Raw genomic sequence first — 17698 nt, 5'->3', positions numbered from 1 at the left:
TTATCAGTAATTCCCAGCAGACTGAAGCTGACTTCCACTTTCCCGAAGTCCACCCTTTCACAGATGCTTTCTGTGAATTTTGATGATTCATCACAGATGAATTTCTGAACCATGTTATCCCTCAAAAACTTATCCTCAGAGCTTGGCAAAATACATGAAAGCGGTCCCGCAGCTGAATGAAGAATTAGACCATGTGGAATCCTGCCTACTATGGAACACAGCCCAGGCACACAGACTCAGCTTTGGTCTTACACAAGCTATAGGTGACCATGAGCCCAAACACCCTGGATTATGCAGGGTGCTCCACTCTTCTGTGACAGCAGATAATGGGCTGTAGTTATCAGAACACAACAGCAGCAAGTGTTGCTCAAACAAACACGGATGTGTGAGTAGGAAGACTGGCCAGGAAGTGATGTGATGCAATGCAGAGCAGCGTGGGTTTCTTTACTGGTTCAAAGGACTAAACCAAAATTTGCCAAGTCTAAGACTGGGGTGTGGGTGACTATTTTACAAGCACTATCAAGCAACATGCACACAGTATGACCAATTTTTAAAAAAACAAACTTCAATGTCTCAGTCACAGAAGGAATAGGGCTGAAGGAGGGAATTATTCCTAACAAAGAATAACATGGACAGCCCGCAATTTAAAAGTCAGCTGCTCAGAAAACTACAGCTGAATAATCTGAAAAATTACTCTTTCAAAGTCCTCCAGTTTAAATTTTTAAATCTCCATTTTTGCTGCACAAAAATCAAAAGGTACAGGAAGAAACCCTAGCAAGATATATGAATAAGCAAGAAACAGTGCAGTAAAAAAATTAAAATAACATAAATACCTTGTCAGTTCTCAAGGTACTTTCTACTTCTTCTGCCAACTTTGGTAAGGCTGCATTATTGCCTAATGGAATACAAATATATTAAAATTATCAGATTACATTATGCATTTATCTCATGTTACAGTAGAATGTTATGTCTCAGTACTACCTCATGAACACAGCACATGAATTTAAACCTTTCCCGTGGACAGCAGAAACAATAGCCAGTCTGTTTACAGCAAACCAGCTCAATAAAACCCGAACTTGGCATCTGCAAGAACACAAGTACTGCTGTGTTTTCCTTAAGTACAAAAGGCTTGGAAAATATCGGGTATCAGGATTTACCACAGCTTACTTATGAATTCTGACTTTGGTTTTTTTTCCTTGCTTGTTTATGAATTCTAACTTTGTTTTTTTCTTCTTGCTTTTCCTTCAAAAAGAAACCATCAACAGATTTTTCAGATCAAATTCCAAACAGCAAACTACCTCCTGTATTAATAAATGCAAGGCTAAGAGTTAATATTAAGGTTATTACGTCACTTGTCCAGCATTTTTGGAAACCTATTTCAGAAGTCTGTTTAGACAGCTTTACCTAAACAGAAAGAAATAGTTACTACATGATAATTTACCAATAATGCATGTGAAGTGATTAAATTATGGTTGCAGTTCAGACAATAAGTACCATTACCATTTACAAAAGCTAAATCAATGGACAAAGATTGAGGCAAGCACTGAGAAAGGAATACTCCACTGTACAGCATTTTATACTTTCATGGCTTATTTGCCTCTTATATAAACAGCAAATAACATTTTTCAAGCTTACTAAACCAGCATCTTTCCAAGAAAAATTCCTAAAATGCCAAAATTTGCAGAGACAGCCTTCTCAACCAAAATGTCAATAAAACTAGAGAATAAAGCCAGTCTTTGAGAAACTGGACCTAAACCCACATTATAAAATGTTTTTTGAAATTATAGCAAAGACGGACAAGAAAAGGAAAATACTTAAAAAATAGTACTTGATCAGCATAATTCCACTTCCTGTGGCGTAAATATATTTTTCTACAGTTTAATTTCCCCAAAATTTACAATCTTGACTTCATTAGCGCATCTACACAGTTCATAAATTTTTTAAAAAAATAGTGCTTTAGCTACTTCAGAGGGTCAAAGAGATGCAAGGTCAAAAATAGTAAAATGTTCATTACACCGTATTTTAGGAACCAGCAACCATGCAGATTCACTTCAAATGTTAGTGAAAAAAATAGATCTGAATATAGAATATGATATCCTTAATGTCATATACAATCATGCACTATTTAAAATAGTCATCTACCGCTCACTTCAAATACTTATTTAGGATGACTGGCTGAGTCCTTTGTAACACAAAGCAGAATCACTTCAAGTGTATTCACAAGACAAAATGAAGTGTAATACAGTGAATCTGAACGTGACCATTAAATAATGGCCCAGAGAAAATGTGCAGTTATGATTCAGGATGACCAATCTTAACCTTAAAAATCACTATGAAGTTACCTTTCTAAAATGATGAACATATGTCAAAATGAAATGCATCCTCTTTCCTAAAAAAACTTTTTGAATCTTGTAACATATTCAAACAAAACCCATGTGTACCTCCACAATAATTGCCCCTTGCAAATAACTTTTATTTATCAGCTGACAACTTTAAGTCAATGTTTTTTAGAAATTTTTTGCACTCTACTATTTGTTTTCCAACACAAATCAGGTAATTGTGCTCAGTTGTTCATTTGTCCAGAATCACATGCTTCTTTATGTCACCAATTCTTAAGTGCATTAATAGTCATTTTGCAACTAATGAAAAAGTGAGGTATATTTGAACAGTAGAAATTTTTTCTAACTTTAATGGTAAAATGAATCTGTTTATGACAACTTATAAACTGAAGAATTAAAAAAAAAATAAAAAAATCAAGAAATCCTCACCTGAATTAAAGGTTGTATTACTTTTCTGAAAAGTAACTTCAATGCCAGTATCATCTGTTTTGATCAAGTTGGTTTTGTCATCACTATCATGTAGCTTTTCTACATGCAACAAAGTGAGGTCCCTTTTTTTCCCTAGTTCTGCTTCTATTGTGACATCACCATGGTTGGTGTTTACAGCCACTTCATTGGCAGAAACTAAGGAAGGAGCCTCTGTCTTAGGCAGGGGAGTCCTTATTTCAGAAAAGTCACTCTCTAAAAGCATGTTTGAATTTAATTTGTAGTTTACATTCTTTACAGCTTCACTCTCTCCCACTGCTTCTGAAATGGTACTAGAGAGTTCCGATGTAACATCCTCATGCAGAACATCTTCAGCTTGCTCATCGTCCTCACCTGCCTCTGGGGAAGGACTCTCAGCAGTCTCTGTACTAATCTCCACACAAACAGCCTCATCAACACTCATGAGGTTCACTGCATTTTCATCTGTTTCTGTGATTTCACCATCTACTGTGGCCTGAGATGCTGCTGATTCTGTCCTCACCCCACTCTCATGTGTCTCGTTCTCTCTACCAATAAGCAAAGAATTCCCGCTTTTTTCTGGGGCTGTAGTTGAAAGGATGCATTCAATCTGGTTAGCAGAATTAAAAATTTCTTCACTTTTGCCTTTTACTTCTGTACTCTCAGCATCAAGTTGACTTTCTTCTATGACTGTAAAGGTGAAGAGACTATCACATTCTTCCATTGTGCTCAGAGTGATCACTGCCCCCTCCTCCTCCTTATCTGCTATATTTGAAGCAGTGTGCTGATCTTCACTGTCAGTTGCAACTCTCAGCACAGGAGCTCCACATTCTCCCACAAGAATCACAGAACCTTTGCTTTTCCCATCTGCATTGAAAGCAGTTAGTCCAAACTGTTCATCTACAGTTGCAGTGGTCTCCACCACCCTACATTCCTCTGATGCATTTGGAGAGAGAATGGCACCTTCCTCTCCAGCTACAATGAGCTGACTTTCAGCTTGTGGTGTTGCACTGATCAGGACTATCTCACATTCTTCTGTCATGCTTGTAGTGATCATAGCAGCTTCATATCTTCCTTCTGTTTCTGAAGCAGTGAGTTTGTTTTCATCTTGAATAGTTACACTAGACATAGGAGCTTCAAAACATTCTGCTGTACTTGTAGAGATCATTAGTGTTTCATTTTTTGACTCTGTGTCTGAGATACGTTGAATCACCTCTTCTGTGACTTCACTTGACATTAGGATTACTTGTTCTTCCACAACACTTGTGGAAATCATAGCACACTCATCCTTTTCTTCCTTACCACTAGCAGTTGGGTGACTTCCATCATCACCGTTATCATCTCCTCCTGTGCTGGCCTCACTAGGCATGGGAACCTCATATACTTCCATATCTACAGACACCACAGCATTGTCATTTGTTTCCTCTGTTTTCACAGATGGGAGCTGACCATCATATTCCATAGCTGCACTTGACATAGGAGCCTCAAATTCCTCCACAATACTTGTGGAAATCATAGTGCACTCATCTTTCTCCTGCTTACTGCTAGAAGTATTCACACACTCTTTAAACTCTGTAGCTGTGCTGGGCATAGGCACTGTGTCTTCAGTGTCTATTACAATCATAGAGCTTTCCCCACTTTCATTTACTCTTGCAACAGCAAGTGGACCTTCTTCAGCATCTGCGGCTGAATGTAAAGGAGCATCTTCCATTGTGCTGGTAGAGATGACATCACCTTTTATTTTTACTTCTCTGTCAGCAGGAGTAAGAGAAGTCTCATCTTTCTTTGGAACTGCACTACTTATAGAGGCATCAAGTTCTCTGCTATCAAAGGAAGGCATGGCATTCTCATGCTTGTCTTCAGCACCAAACTGTGTCTTATCCTGCACTGCCATAGCACTAGTCATGGGACGCTCACATTCCTCAGCATCTGAGGGAAGCAAGGTACCTTCATGCTTTCCTGACTGTGCAGCTAAGGCACCCTCATCTGCAGCACTTGCACTGGTCACACTGCTTTCAACAACGCCTTTATCATTTTTGCAGTCTGTGCCACAATTAGCTTCTTTCTCTGCACTTGTCATACTGTCAACAGTAAGCTTATTTGTATCTGTGCCAGCCACTCCTGACTCAGCTTCCATTTGTTCAGCAACTATGCAGATAATGGAACTTTCACCTTCTTCTGCACCTATACAAATTAGTGCACTTTCACTTTCCACTCCTGTACAAGTAGAAGCATGCTCATTTTCTTCATTTCCTCTTCCTGTACTGGTCACAATGTCCTCACCTTCTTCATCCTCTTCTTTTGAGCCTGTACTAGTCACAAAACCTTCATCATCACACAGACCTACACTGACTGTAGTGATACTGGCTTCTTCCTTTGCCCTCGTACTGTCCATTAGACTTTCACATTTTTCAGCTTCCAAACAAACTACAAATCCCTCGTTGCTGTCTTCTAGCCCTGTGCAGACTGCTGAAATTTCAGCATCATCTTCTGGGGTTATACCTGTGCTGGTCACTGCACTTTCACCATTTACAGTATCCTCAGATTTGTCACCACTAGTTCCAGCTGTGGCACTGTTGTTTGTGACCACTGCAATACATGCACCAGTTACAGTGTTTTCTCCTTGGGAATCTGTACCAGTCACAGAGCAGATGATGAAGTTATGACCTCTTTCTTCTGCACCTGTGCAAGTCACAGTACCTTCATGTTCTTTTACCTGGCCAGCTGTCACACTGCCCCTAAATTCACCTAAATTATCACCACTGGTTGACCCTTCACCTGTTTCTGTCCCTGCACTAGTTACAGCTCCATCGCTCTCCATTTCACCTAAGCAGGACACAGAACTTTCAAATTTGCCTGTATCTACACAAGTTGAGGTATTTTGCTTTTCTTCAGAGCCTGCACTAGTCACAGCATCATCTTTTTCTTCTGTCCCAGCACTATTCACGCTGTCTTCAATTTCCACTTCACTTGGGTTCACTGAATCCTTACCACCTTCTTCTGCATCAACCATGGTACAGTCACCATTTTCTTCTCCTGTACTTGTTAGGAAACTTTCACTTTCTGCTAATCCTTCGGTGACAACACTGCCACCACCTTCTTCAGCTGCTGCAACAGTACAGTCACCAACATCTGCTCCTGTGATAAAACTACAGCCCTCACCATGTTTCACCCACGTGCCTGTTGTGAAACCCTCATCAGCTTCTATGCTTGTGCAGATTACTGTCACCTCACTTTCTTCTTCTGAGCAAGTGGTTGTAGCATCACTGTCCTTTCCAGAATGTGATGTACCCTCAGCTCTCCCTCCTTCTGTACTAGTTGCCATTGCAGTACTCTCAGTGATCTTTTCTGTGCTAGTTCCTATCATGCTGGCTGGAGTTTTTTGCGGGCTGCTATACAATGAACTAAGTTTACCACTTCCTGCACTGGTACCTACAGCATTACTTTCATTTTTGTCTTCCATGCCAACCACATTAGTCCCTTCTTGGCCATCGGCTGTAACAGAGCCTTTGCAACTTTCCTCAGGAACTCCTTCAGGCACTAAAACAGAGGAAGACTGGATCACATCATCAGTGTCATGCACCCTGTTCTTTTCCACACTATCCTTCATGGTGCTTCTTTCTGCCTTTGTGGAAGGACCTATATTCAAGCACTCTTTTCCTTTTCTTCTTAGGGTAAGTTCTTGTGTTGTTACCTCTCCGTGATCTTCAGTTACCAAGTTTTCCTCTTTTCTTTTTAACTCTCTATATTGAGATCTTTCTGACTTTCCTGCTTCATTGTAATCTAGCTGCCTACATAACCCAGCTGTACTGTCTTCCATTGCCTGTTCATCAGGCTGGGACACCTCATTAACTTTTTCCATACTGTTTGCCATGATGGTGTTGTCACCATCACCTTTCATGACAGAACTCGGCACTGCACTATCTTGCTCCATGTATACAACCTGTGCTTTATCATTCTTCAAAAGGACAGCATCTTCCAATAAGGATGTCCCATCTGAATTGTGACATTCTTTAGACACGGTACCTAAAGAATCTGTAAAATCCAAGATATCTGTATCCATGGACTTTGCATCAGCAGCATCTTCTCTTGAGGAATGAATTGCTAAAGGAACATCATCTGAATTAGAATTTATCACAGTCTTAAAATTCTTTGGTCTTCTGCTCTCTTTTGAAGCCTGATCCTTAGTGGACATATTCTTTAAGGTTCTACCACTTGTTTCATACACAGTACTCGTTTTACAAGCCCCTTGTTTACTGGGTCCTTGAACCATGGAAGCTTTTTTGGACAAAGGGTCTAAGGCACCAACTTGTTTATTAGAAGTATAATCTTGCTCAACAGTTTTTTCAGCTGCAGGCAGAAACTGTGATTCACGGGCTTCAGGATCTGCCAAGCTGTGCTTTAATTCCTTATTTGAAATAGAACGAGATCCCTTCTGTTTTACTGCACACTTGGCATCTGTGGCTTGGAGAGAGTTTTGAATGTTTTTTCCATTAATGTTAGATGCATCCTGTACTTTTGTTTTTTTCAAATCAAGTTCCATTAGCTCTTCCTCATGACCAGCATGCAAGCCATCATTATTCATAGCTGCCTTTTGAGGGGCTGGAACCTGGCTGCTTTCAGTTATGCTAGCTGATTGCTTTTCCTCCTTAAGCAAATCTTGGTTTGATATACTGCCTTTTCTATTTTCACAGGATGCTCTCTTGCTTTGTTTTTTCTCCACTGACATTGTGACATTAGATCTTTCATGCCCACTGTCCATTTCTTTAGTATCTTTATCTTCCAATTTGATGCTCTCTTCCTTCTTCTTTATTTCCTTGTTGCTGTGCTTTAAGTTTCTGCTTTTATGACCTTCAGCAGAGACCCTTCTTTCTAGTTTGGAATTACTTAAATCTTTATCACCTCTGTATTTCTCTTTTACAGCCCCTTTTACCCCAGAATGTAACTTTACTCTGTGACTAAAGTCTTTTTGTGATCCCTGAGTTGACTGTGGGCCACTGGCAAGCTGTAACTCAGCACCACTCTCCTCCAAACCTTTATCTTCATTCCTGGATTTATGTTGTTTATCTGAATCATTGTCTTCCAGGCTTTTTTCTTTGTCTAGTTTCTGTCCAGTGTCTTGTTTTGCTGATTCCTGTTCTGTTTCAGATGCTTTGAACTGCTTACTGTGACTCTTTGACTTGGATTTTAACAAAATCTTGTCTTCTGCAAGGCTCTTAGATCTTCGTCTATCTTTATGAACACCGTCTTCAAGTTTTACATTACTATCAGAGTTAGTTGACTCTATTTCATGTTTATCTTCTGAGTAGCTTTCGCTCCTTCTGTGTGATGCTGAACCAGGTTGTTTTGAGGCACTTAGGGAATCCTTCTGTGTCTTAGAATCACTCAAGGACCTTTTGGTCTTGCATTCTGCTCTTGGTTTGTCTGTTGAGAGATGTCTGTCTTTCTTGTTTTCTTTCCGCAGCAATTCTTCAGCTTTTAAGGTTGATTCAGAAGGGTTTTTCCCATCTTTTCCTGTTACTGATACTTTCCGTTCACTTCGGTGTTTACTTTTTTTTTCACCTTTGTCATCTGAGGAAACCTTTATTTGTTGATTATGTTTCTGGCCACCATCCTCTCCTTTCAAACTTCGCTCAAAAGAATGAAGTTCACCATCTTCACCTGACTTGTGAATACCATCTCCTTTATATTTGTGCTTTAAAGAAATTTTATCTTCTAAAGCTGTTCTTTCCTTTTCATTCTTATCTCTGTAAGCCTTGGCTTCTTTTTTGGCAGAATTTCTCAGATGTTGAACTTCTGTGTCAGTATCTTTTTTGGGGTGTTTTTCATTCTTAGATATGGATTTCTGCTTCTGTGGCTCTTCAGTATTGACTTCTGCTTTATCCAGTTGTTTTTTTGGATCCCTTGTTTCACTGTCCTGCTGAGCTCCTTCAGCCTGAAGAGAAGTGGATGTTTTTCTTTTATGCTCTTTTTCTGCTTTAGCATCACTTTTGCTTTCCTCAGCTGAATGCCCCCAGTCTGAAAGTCTTCTAAGCTGTTTAGAGATTTCATTTTTTCCATGATTGTGCTTCAGTTCTTTGGAAGAATTTTTTTCACAAGTCTACAAAAGAGATTTTTAAATATACTTAAGTACATATTACACAGTTCCTTCACTTATGTGCCTGAACAGAACTGTCAAGCACAAATTCTTGAAAAAAACCCAATACACACTAAGGAATACATTTACCATTGTAATAAAAATTAATCTAAAATATAGTCAGGAAATGAAAATTGCCATTTTCATTTCAGCTGTCTGCTATAGTGGAAAAATCTAAAGCAGAAGTTATGCTTAAGCTGTCTGAACTTTATTATCTTTTTTTCATACAGCATTTTTTCTAAAATGACTTAAAAAAGGTTTTTGACCAGACAAGCACAATTTCAAGTACTCTGTAAGCTACTTTAAATAGCTATTATGCTTCTTGGTAAAACATATTTGGCGTAACTAAAAATCTGGAACTAAACAACACACCAAAACCTAAAACAGATACATCTAGACTTCTACTAGAACTTCCACTCACATCTTTTTTAATTTAAACAATGTTATTCATAAAATTCTCCCCATAAATTTTTTTTTTCCTTTTGTGTTTGGAGCACAGTCAGTTTTCCTTTAACTTTCCAGTGTAAGGTTTAAACCAATCAAGCTCAAGTCTTTGTGTATAAAGACACCACTCTTGTCAAAAACCCAGTATGCTTCACAGATTAGGGCTCAAACTGCATCAGCACTGAATACACAGACCATACTTCAGTGGCTACTGAAATTCAGAAAACATTACTACAGTGATGTCAGATCACTAATACAACTGAAACAACAGGCAGGGAAAAACTTAACAGTGAGAACAAATGCAATTATATGCAGTTTGGTGTGGACATATGGAAGAGTACTATCAGAATTAAAAGGAAGACCACAAGATTTATACTTAAGAAACACCTACCTCATTTGTCTTTTGCATTTCTTTAGAATCTTCTTCAGATGGCTCATTTTTCTTTCTGCAGCTATCTTCAGCATGCCTGAAACAGGTATTTGGACAATTTAACAAAGAACAATCGGTACCAGCTTAACATAACTTTGTAAACTTTCTGCTTTCAAAGCTGAACACGAGAGAAATGCCCACTAAAAATACAGAAACAGAACATGATCATCAACTTCTGACTAACCAATTTGCCCAGGCTTTTTTCTCTTGTAAAATTATATATATATATATATATATATATCAGTTTCAAAACCATGCTGAATACCAGTGCTTTTAAGCAGTATGACATTAGTACTGCTGTTGTCCCTGTTAAATGGGTAAGAGTTCTCCTTGCCCCACATTCACCTCCATGCAGACAGTTATGTACACAGGTATGTACCTACAAGAAACATCAGTCTAAAGATGAAGACTTGCCTATTAGATGCACTAACATGTAAAAGCTTTCCATTTTCATGCCTTTATTACCATTCTATGAAAAACCACAAAGACTGGTACTGCAGTTTGAGCTGCAACATATTTAACCAGCTGTAATCCTTCTGCCTGAATTTCATGTTCATTAGTAACAATATTATGCGAATATTCTAAGAAAAAATTGTTTAAATGTATAAGGCTAAGTACAAAGTTGAAAAGAACCTTTCCAATCTGCAAAAATGAGTATTCAAAACTTTAAGTCCTTTTGAGCAAATACATAAATACCTTGAATCTCTTTTCCTTTTTCTGCTCAGGGCCACTTTTTTTTCCAAAAATTTCTGTTCTTTAAGCACATCCTTAATGCTGGTACCAGTAGTTTTTGACTCTAGACTTTTTGATGAAGGTTCTTCTAAATGCAAGCCACTTTTTCCTAAAATAACACACATATGATGAAATACACACCATTGTATTAGTATTTCAGCTATAAACATGACAGAAAGCAGTAAGAAAGTACTAAGGTGTAGCAGAGAATAGCAGTTAGGTACTAATTGAGCTTAAGGAGTATAATGGATATATGAAAAAGTGAAGAATTAATACTTTGCATTATAATTTTTTCTCTTACATCACTGTTGAATTATTAAGGGAAACACACAACTACAGATCTGTATGAGCATTATTCAAAGCTGAATGTTTTATTCTATGGGGAGTAAGTGAGAGCAGAGTGGTGTGGGGAACTCACAGCTTTTCTTCTCATACCTTTAGCATTCTGATTTCCAGTTTTTAGGGATTTTGTCTTTTCTGCAGCCTTCTGTTTACGTTTTTCTTCAAGTCTCTCTCTGTTAATTCGTCTTCTAAGGAGTCTCTCTTCCTTTTCTTTGGCCTAGAGATACAAAACCAAGGACAACAATTTATCATTAGTTCAAAGGGCACTCTGACTACAAATATAAGTCTAAACCCCATAGAAAACAGAACACTGCAGCTTAAAGGCAAACTAAAACATAAATACGCCTTAGAAATCATATACAAGTTAATGGAATCCTCTAATATTTTTGGGAAGTTAAATTAGCTGAGTTCCAGAATTTCCTTGCTGCTCAACACTGCAGATTGAAGCTATGTAACCTTCTCAAAGAATGCATGTTTTATTTGTATGTATATACAACATATACATTTTTTTATATGTCTAACTATAAATATATGTATCTGGCCAAGGGAGAAAATCTAAAAGAACTGCTACTCCCTCTTCTCTGTGCTGGCCCTTTTGGTGCCACAGAACAGTGCACATGCTTAAATCTCTTGTTTCCATTCTCAGTGACTGCAGACTTGCTACAAACTACTGATTTCATGGTCCGCAAGGACTACATTTGTAAAGAGTTGGGGTAATGAGGTAGCCTGAAGTACTCAACACAAGCCTGATCTGCAGAAAGATCCCAGTGAAGGCAGGCTGCAAGTAGATACAGGCTACTTTTTTCATCCAAATTGTCACTGTATTTTAGGGCAAGAGGAAGAAGACAGAAAACTGTCTTTGCTTTCACTGCCAGAAGCCCTCAAACTGTAACAAGCAGAGCAGAGTGCTGAGCTAGAGAGCAGATCATGCCATCCTGATAGAAACCTGAAGAAAGGGCAGCTGTAATACAAGGGGAAAAAAAACCCTGAAGGGAGAAAATACTGAAGATCCCCCCACCTCGCACAAACCACCACCAAACCAGAAGTGGAATTTCTGCTCTAAAAAGTTTTGGAGCCAGGATGTGAGCAGTAGCAAAATCCACACTTACAATGGACTGACGGCGCTGTTCTACAGTTTTTTCATCATCAGAATCACTGAAGTATTTGGAGTATAGGAAAGGCTTGCGAACATAAGCGTGGCGCACAGGCTTGGCTTTCCCATCACTCAGCTCGTTCACATGGGGCTTTGTCTTACTGTGACTGTTTTTCTCCTCTTCATCTAAAGAAAGGTTGGTGAGTGTAGAGATAGATTGATAAATTCGGGCAGTGCTTTCAATATAACTTGTGAGAAGGCAAAGCTACTCAAAATGTATCAACAATTATTTACTCTAAAATAATAAACAGTTAAGAAAATTAAATCCTTTTAGCATCAAAATATAACTATATTATGAAAAAACTGAAAGTGCATTGATGCATTCATGTACATCATTCAGCCAAAAAAACTGCATGACACAAACCTGGTAACAAACCAGTACACTAAAACTGAGGACACACAACAAGAGGCTTACCCTTCATACCTGTAATCCTACTGCCCCTTTACATACAGTATTTAGTAGCTTAATATGTATGAGAAGTCAATGCAATTTTCACTATGTATTAAATTTTAATTCTCCCCCACACCAAAAATATCAGTATAGTATATGAGTACACAAAAATCAGCTGGCTTACTGAAATACATACAAAAACCACACAGTTGGTTAGACACATCTAAGAATTAAATCAAGTAAAAATAAATACATCTATTACAGTTTTATCAGGATTACTAAAAATAGAGCAATACTATATAAATTATTTGTATTCCTGAAACATACTTAAGGCTTGCTTTCATTTCATAAATATTTAGTCATAACTGAACACAATCTGTCATGTTTCAAAGCCAGAGAATTCACAAATGATTCAGTGCTTCTAAATTATATTTTTAGAACAGAAAAGGTAAGCTGTGAGCATACTAGAGTGAATTCATTCAGGTACTAAGGCATTCTATATTATAAAGTGGAAAGTTTTATTAACTGCAGAAATCAGAATCTGAAGTCTGTACTAGACAGGGAGAACACAAGAAGGCAACACAGTCGGTGAAACGACTTGGTGTTTCTGAACTTCTAAATCTAGATCCATTCCTATTCTTTCTACTGTGGCCAAGTTCCTGAATCTTAAAGCTCTAAATCCGATCTGATCTACAAAGTCAGCTACAACCACTACCCCGGATCACAAAGCACTCCAGTGTTATACCAAGTTCATGGCAGACAAGAGGGCAAAAAACCCTGCAGAAAAGAGGCATTCACCATTAAATGCTTTTGTCATCTGTGAAATACGGTAGCATAAAAAGCTATTTACAACGTTTAGAATACACCAAACTATATTATATGAATAAAAACATTCAAAAAAATAAATCCACTACTCATCTTTTGAAACTGCACAAATACTATCCGGTTCACATTCAAAGTCTCTCTCATAGATAGGCACAATACTGCAAACCCTCAAATTAATGACATGGTATGTTCAAAAGCATTACATACTCCTTTACTGCCAGTTAACAATGTAATTATTTTACCACCTGATGTGATCTCCCCTTCTTCAGTACTGTCAGAAATTACAGGCTCCTCTTCGCTTTCCTCTTCAAAGGAAGAAAGGTCACTGGTATGGACAGAGCTGACTGTGATGTCACTGAGTACATCCATATCAGAATCTATTAACATATCTTGCAAAGGAAAAAGTAAAAACAAAGAGCTGTAAGGCAGCAAACTGAGTTTGTGAAACTTTTCCTACGGAAACATCAATTTTGTCATTGGTAACAATACTAGGTAAAGAATTAGAAATAAGAAAACAAAATTATAACACTAAAGAAATAACCAGACTAACTCTGGTTTATTCAAAACAAAAATCACTCTGAGGTAGAACTATAAACTTTAAATGAGGACTGAAATTGCTGAGAGAACTTGCCAGATTAAGATGACCAATCACACACCAGAGGAATCAAAGGTAATCTGACTCCTAATTCAGGTACCTCAGTTAAGAGAGATGGATCAAGTCCAATTGTCACTAGCAGATCAGTTTGCCAGAACTAGCAGAAAACTTACATTCCAAATATACTGATTCAACTCCTGAATAAACTTAGAAACCTTAATCCTTATCCATATTTGGAGGAAGGGCATTGCCCACACCATACCTTCTTTAGTGTTCTCAGCTGTTCTATGTTTATTGCTATTTTTTTCTGGAACTAACTGTTTTACTGGTTCCGACTCTTTTGCTTGCTTTTCTTCTTTTAACTTTGTAGTATCATCACTTTTCTTTGAATGATCAGACTTCTTTTCAAGCTTTTCCTTCTTGTCTTTTCTTCTTTCACTGATCTCTGGTTTCTTGTCAGATTTATCCGATAATTTGCTCTTTACATCTTCACTTTCCTGTTGACTATCTTTATGTGTAAAAGTCAAAATATTAGTATCCTTTGCTGAATTTTTTATTTCTTCACTTTGGCAGGGAAGCTCATTTATATCTTCACACTTTGCAAGTGTTTCAGCCCCTTCTCCAGAAAGGTCACAAATTGTTTTCTCTCTGTCTGTTAAGTCCTCTGCATTTCTCTCTTTATCAGTGCTACCATCCACACTCTGCTGAGATGAGAGTTTTTTTGCAACTTTGTCATTGTTTTTGGGATTTGAGGTCTCTGTTGAAGCCCTGGCAGCATTTGCTTCTTGATTAAGAGAAGTTATTGTTTCCAAAATGGACATTGCATCACTAGCTACATTAGCACTTGGAGTTGTAGCAGAGACACCTTGAATAGTAAAAAAGAACAGTTTTACTTCACCCTAGTTTCTGTACTTCTGTTCAGACAGAAGGTTAAACAAGTGAAATAAACAGAGTAAGCACTCTCTACAAAATATGTACAGTTAACTAAAATATTTGACTGATTTTGCCTTGAGAGATTTTGGTTAAGAAAAAGAACAGAACAAAAATCTCCAAGATGTTGCATTCCTGCAGCAAGCACCATAAGATTACTACAGATTCATTTTGCTCTGTGATGCACCACTGTTACTGAGGTCAGCCTAGGGAAAGTGAGGATTGTCAATGGGAAGGACATCTGAACACAGCCCTCATTCAACTTTACCAACATCCTAAGTAGGATGACAACTCTGGATCAAATACGTATGTACATAATATATACATATAAAGATATATATTTATACACTGCAGGAGAAAGTCGGGTCCTCACACGTCTAGTATCTCCATAAATGTCATGGAAAATCAACTCAGCATATTGACTATATAACAACAGGACTATCAGAAATACTTTATCACTTTTCCATCATTTTAGAACCAGCTTTGAAGATGGATGACTAAGAGTTAACTGGACTAGCACTAAAAACTGCAGTTGGCTTGTTAACCCATTTTAAAGGAAATGGGCCTCACAGGAAAAAGGCTTGGACTTAAATAAAGGCTGCAAACAGATGGAAGGCTGTGGAGTCTCTTAGAACAGGAAAGAATAGACAGTTACTTGCAGGAGGGTTTAGAAGCTGATACAGGTAATAGGACCTTAGCCATCCAAATTTTATGGCATACAGTAACTGCACAGGTAACTGTCTCTTGAGTAACTTTTTTTGCCTCTACTGATGGACAAAAAAGTTGCATCATTCTTCTCTTACAGCTATGTCTTATCTGATCCTATAATACTGAGACCAATTTTTCTCCCCATAGTAAACTGATCCCTCATAATCTCAAGCAGAAATGAAAGAGTAACATGGTCATAACAGCGTGACATCTCTTTTGCTTTCTACCTTTATATACAGAGTAAGAGACAAGTGTTCAGGCATGCTGCCTGGACCTCAGCTTGCTAATACTGATACTAACAGTGTTATGGTGGAAGAAAACCTAGTCTATAATTCTGCTCTCTCAAACCCCATTCTTTTGTTAATAGGCTGCTCAGAGTAATGGTAGAATACCTTGCACTGTAACAGAAGCATCTGCTTTCTCCTCACTTGGAGACGTACTGGGGCCTGCCTCCTCTTTGTGATTCAATGTGGCTAAAAATTCATGGACAGCCTTTTCCACCTGAGGTCTGAATGTGTGGTTGATCTTTGGGTCCACAACCTGAGAAATAATTCTGTCAATTCCCGATTCTAACATTCCAGACCTGAAACAAAGTTACATAAATTAGTATGAAAAATTAGTTTTCAAGAACATTTTAATGAAATATGATCATCTGTGCTCCACTGAAGCACCAATGTTTTCTGAGCATTCCCAGAGCTATGCATTTAGCCTGTGCATCACCCATAAGAAAAAGTGCTAGAGAAACAAAACAATCCAAGCACAGGGAATTAATACAATAAACAGCCTGTTGTTACATCATTAATGGTTACACTTACAAGTGTTATCTAAGTGCAAAACCCGTATTTTGGAAAAGAATTTAGAAGAAAACTTGTATTAACAATTATCATAGCAAAAAAGAGATGAATTATAGAAGACAGGAGGCATAAACAACTCCTAAACTACTCATCACTACCCGAAGTTACTTTCTGCCCAGTATAAGGTGGCAAGTTCTGCACCTTTATAGAATGCACTTAATCTTCAGTAAAATAAAATAGAAAAAAACAAAACAGCTATAAAGTTTATCTCTGTAGACCCCTCTAGTCTTTTGTGGGACATATGTTACCTCTCGTCCTCATTGCTTCTTTAACAAGAAAGAACAACAGCTCCCCTCCCTACAAACCAAACAGTCCTCAGTACAAGTTATCAATGGCACTACCACAGCACAACTGTTTAAGTTTGTTCCCAAATCCATGGTTTGACCCAATTTAATGGCCAGACTCATGGTACTTTGAAGAAATTTTCTAATGTTTCTTATGAGTCTAAGATTTGAGAAAAAAGACTGGAGGAACATTCATGAAATAATGTAATATCAAGTTAGTGTCTGGCATAATTTTAACATAACAGCAGTTCTTAAAACTGCTTCTCTGTCCAGCTAGATTTTTTTTTCCTATTTTATATTTTTTGACTTTAGCTTTATACTCTGAAGAGTTGAATTTGTGAAGTGCTTCTCCTTAGCTCTAAACACGATAATTGCAATTTTATTAGTATCTCCCTTAAAAGAAAAAGTAAAGGTTGTCTTTACCTAGGGGGTTACATCTCAAGTCAAAATCAAGGTTTCCACCACTACATAAACTTGGATCAGATCAAAGAACATCTGCAGACCAATTCTGACCAATACTAATGGTGATTTACTACCTCAAGTAATAACACATTTTAAACACTGAGATAGGAAAACAACCCAACTTTTTCAGATGTTTCGCTGAAGAAAGCAGCCCACTTCACACTCACCCAGAGCCTTTGTCACCTATCACAGTACACGAGCACGTTCAGAGAAACCCGAGCTACCACTTACTTGAGAACCTGCTGCCTAATGTTATTTCTCAGCTGGTTCTTGTTGAGATGAGGACTCCAGGTATGAGTTGCCAAATGATTGGAAACAAAGTTGTCAACGCGCTGTCTCAAATTCTGGTAGGCAGGCTAGAAAGCAACAGCAGAGAGGTTGGACCGGAAGGATCATATAAGTGGTTGTTATCCTCCCGGAGCCCAGGCTGGCACAGCTGGGAGCCCAGTCGGATCCCCCCGGTGCTCCTCTGCAGGCGCAGCCTCTGCCCTGCGGCGACGGCAGCGCGTTAAAGGCTGCCGCGCCAGCCCCTGCGCGAACCAGGTGTGTGTGACCGTGCGTGCACGGCCGGCCAGCCCGCGCTCCCGGCCGAACGCGGGGCTCCGGCTTCGCCCCCGCGGCCGCGAGCG

General features: G+C 38.4%; 1 protein-coding gene across 5 annotated transcripts in view; it reads right to left on the bottom strand.

Annotated features, from left to right (window-relative positions):
* Positions 1 to 17483, bottom strand: part of BOD1L1 (biorientation of chromosomes in cell division 1 like 1) — a 36103-nt gene extending 18620 nt beyond the window's left edge. For 2 of the 5 annotated variants that reach the window (XM_015625019.3, XM_015625020.3), the window contains exons 1-10: positions 17301 to 17463; positions 15862 to 16052; positions 14094 to 14696; positions 13482 to 13625; positions 11977 to 12146; positions 10961 to 11084; positions 10490 to 10634; positions 9755 to 9830; positions 2769 to 8883; positions 834 to 895 (exon numbers count right to left, since the gene is read on the bottom strand). In XM_015625019.3, coding sequence (XP_015480505.1) covers positions 834 to 895; positions 2769 to 8883; positions 9755 to 9830; positions 10490 to 10634; positions 10961 to 11084; positions 11977 to 12146; positions 13482 to 13625; positions 14094 to 14696; positions 15862 to 16045 — 7623 coding nt within the window. In that variant the 5' untranslated portion in view covers positions 16046 to 16052; positions 17301 to 17463. Of the gene's footprint in view, positions 1 to 833; positions 896 to 2768; positions 8884 to 9754; positions 9831 to 10489; positions 10635 to 10960; positions 11085 to 11976; positions 12147 to 13481; positions 13626 to 14093; positions 14697 to 15861; positions 16053 to 17300 lie in introns of all 5 variants that reach the window. The other 3 variants (XR_004496938.1, XR_004496937.1, XR_004496939.1) reach the window with 3 other exon arrangements.
* Between the last annotated feature and the right edge of the window lie 215 nt (positions 17484 to 17698).

This window comes from Parus major, chromosome 4 (genome assembly GCF_001522545.3).
Source record: "Parus major isolate Abel chromosome 4, Parus_major1.1, whole genome shotgun sequence".
Lineage (NCBI taxonomy): Eukaryota > Metazoa > Chordata > Aves > Passeriformes > Paridae > Parus > Parus major.
The sequence above is the reverse complement of the archived record's forward strand: the minus strand, read 5'-3'. Positions and strand labels throughout refer to the sequence as shown.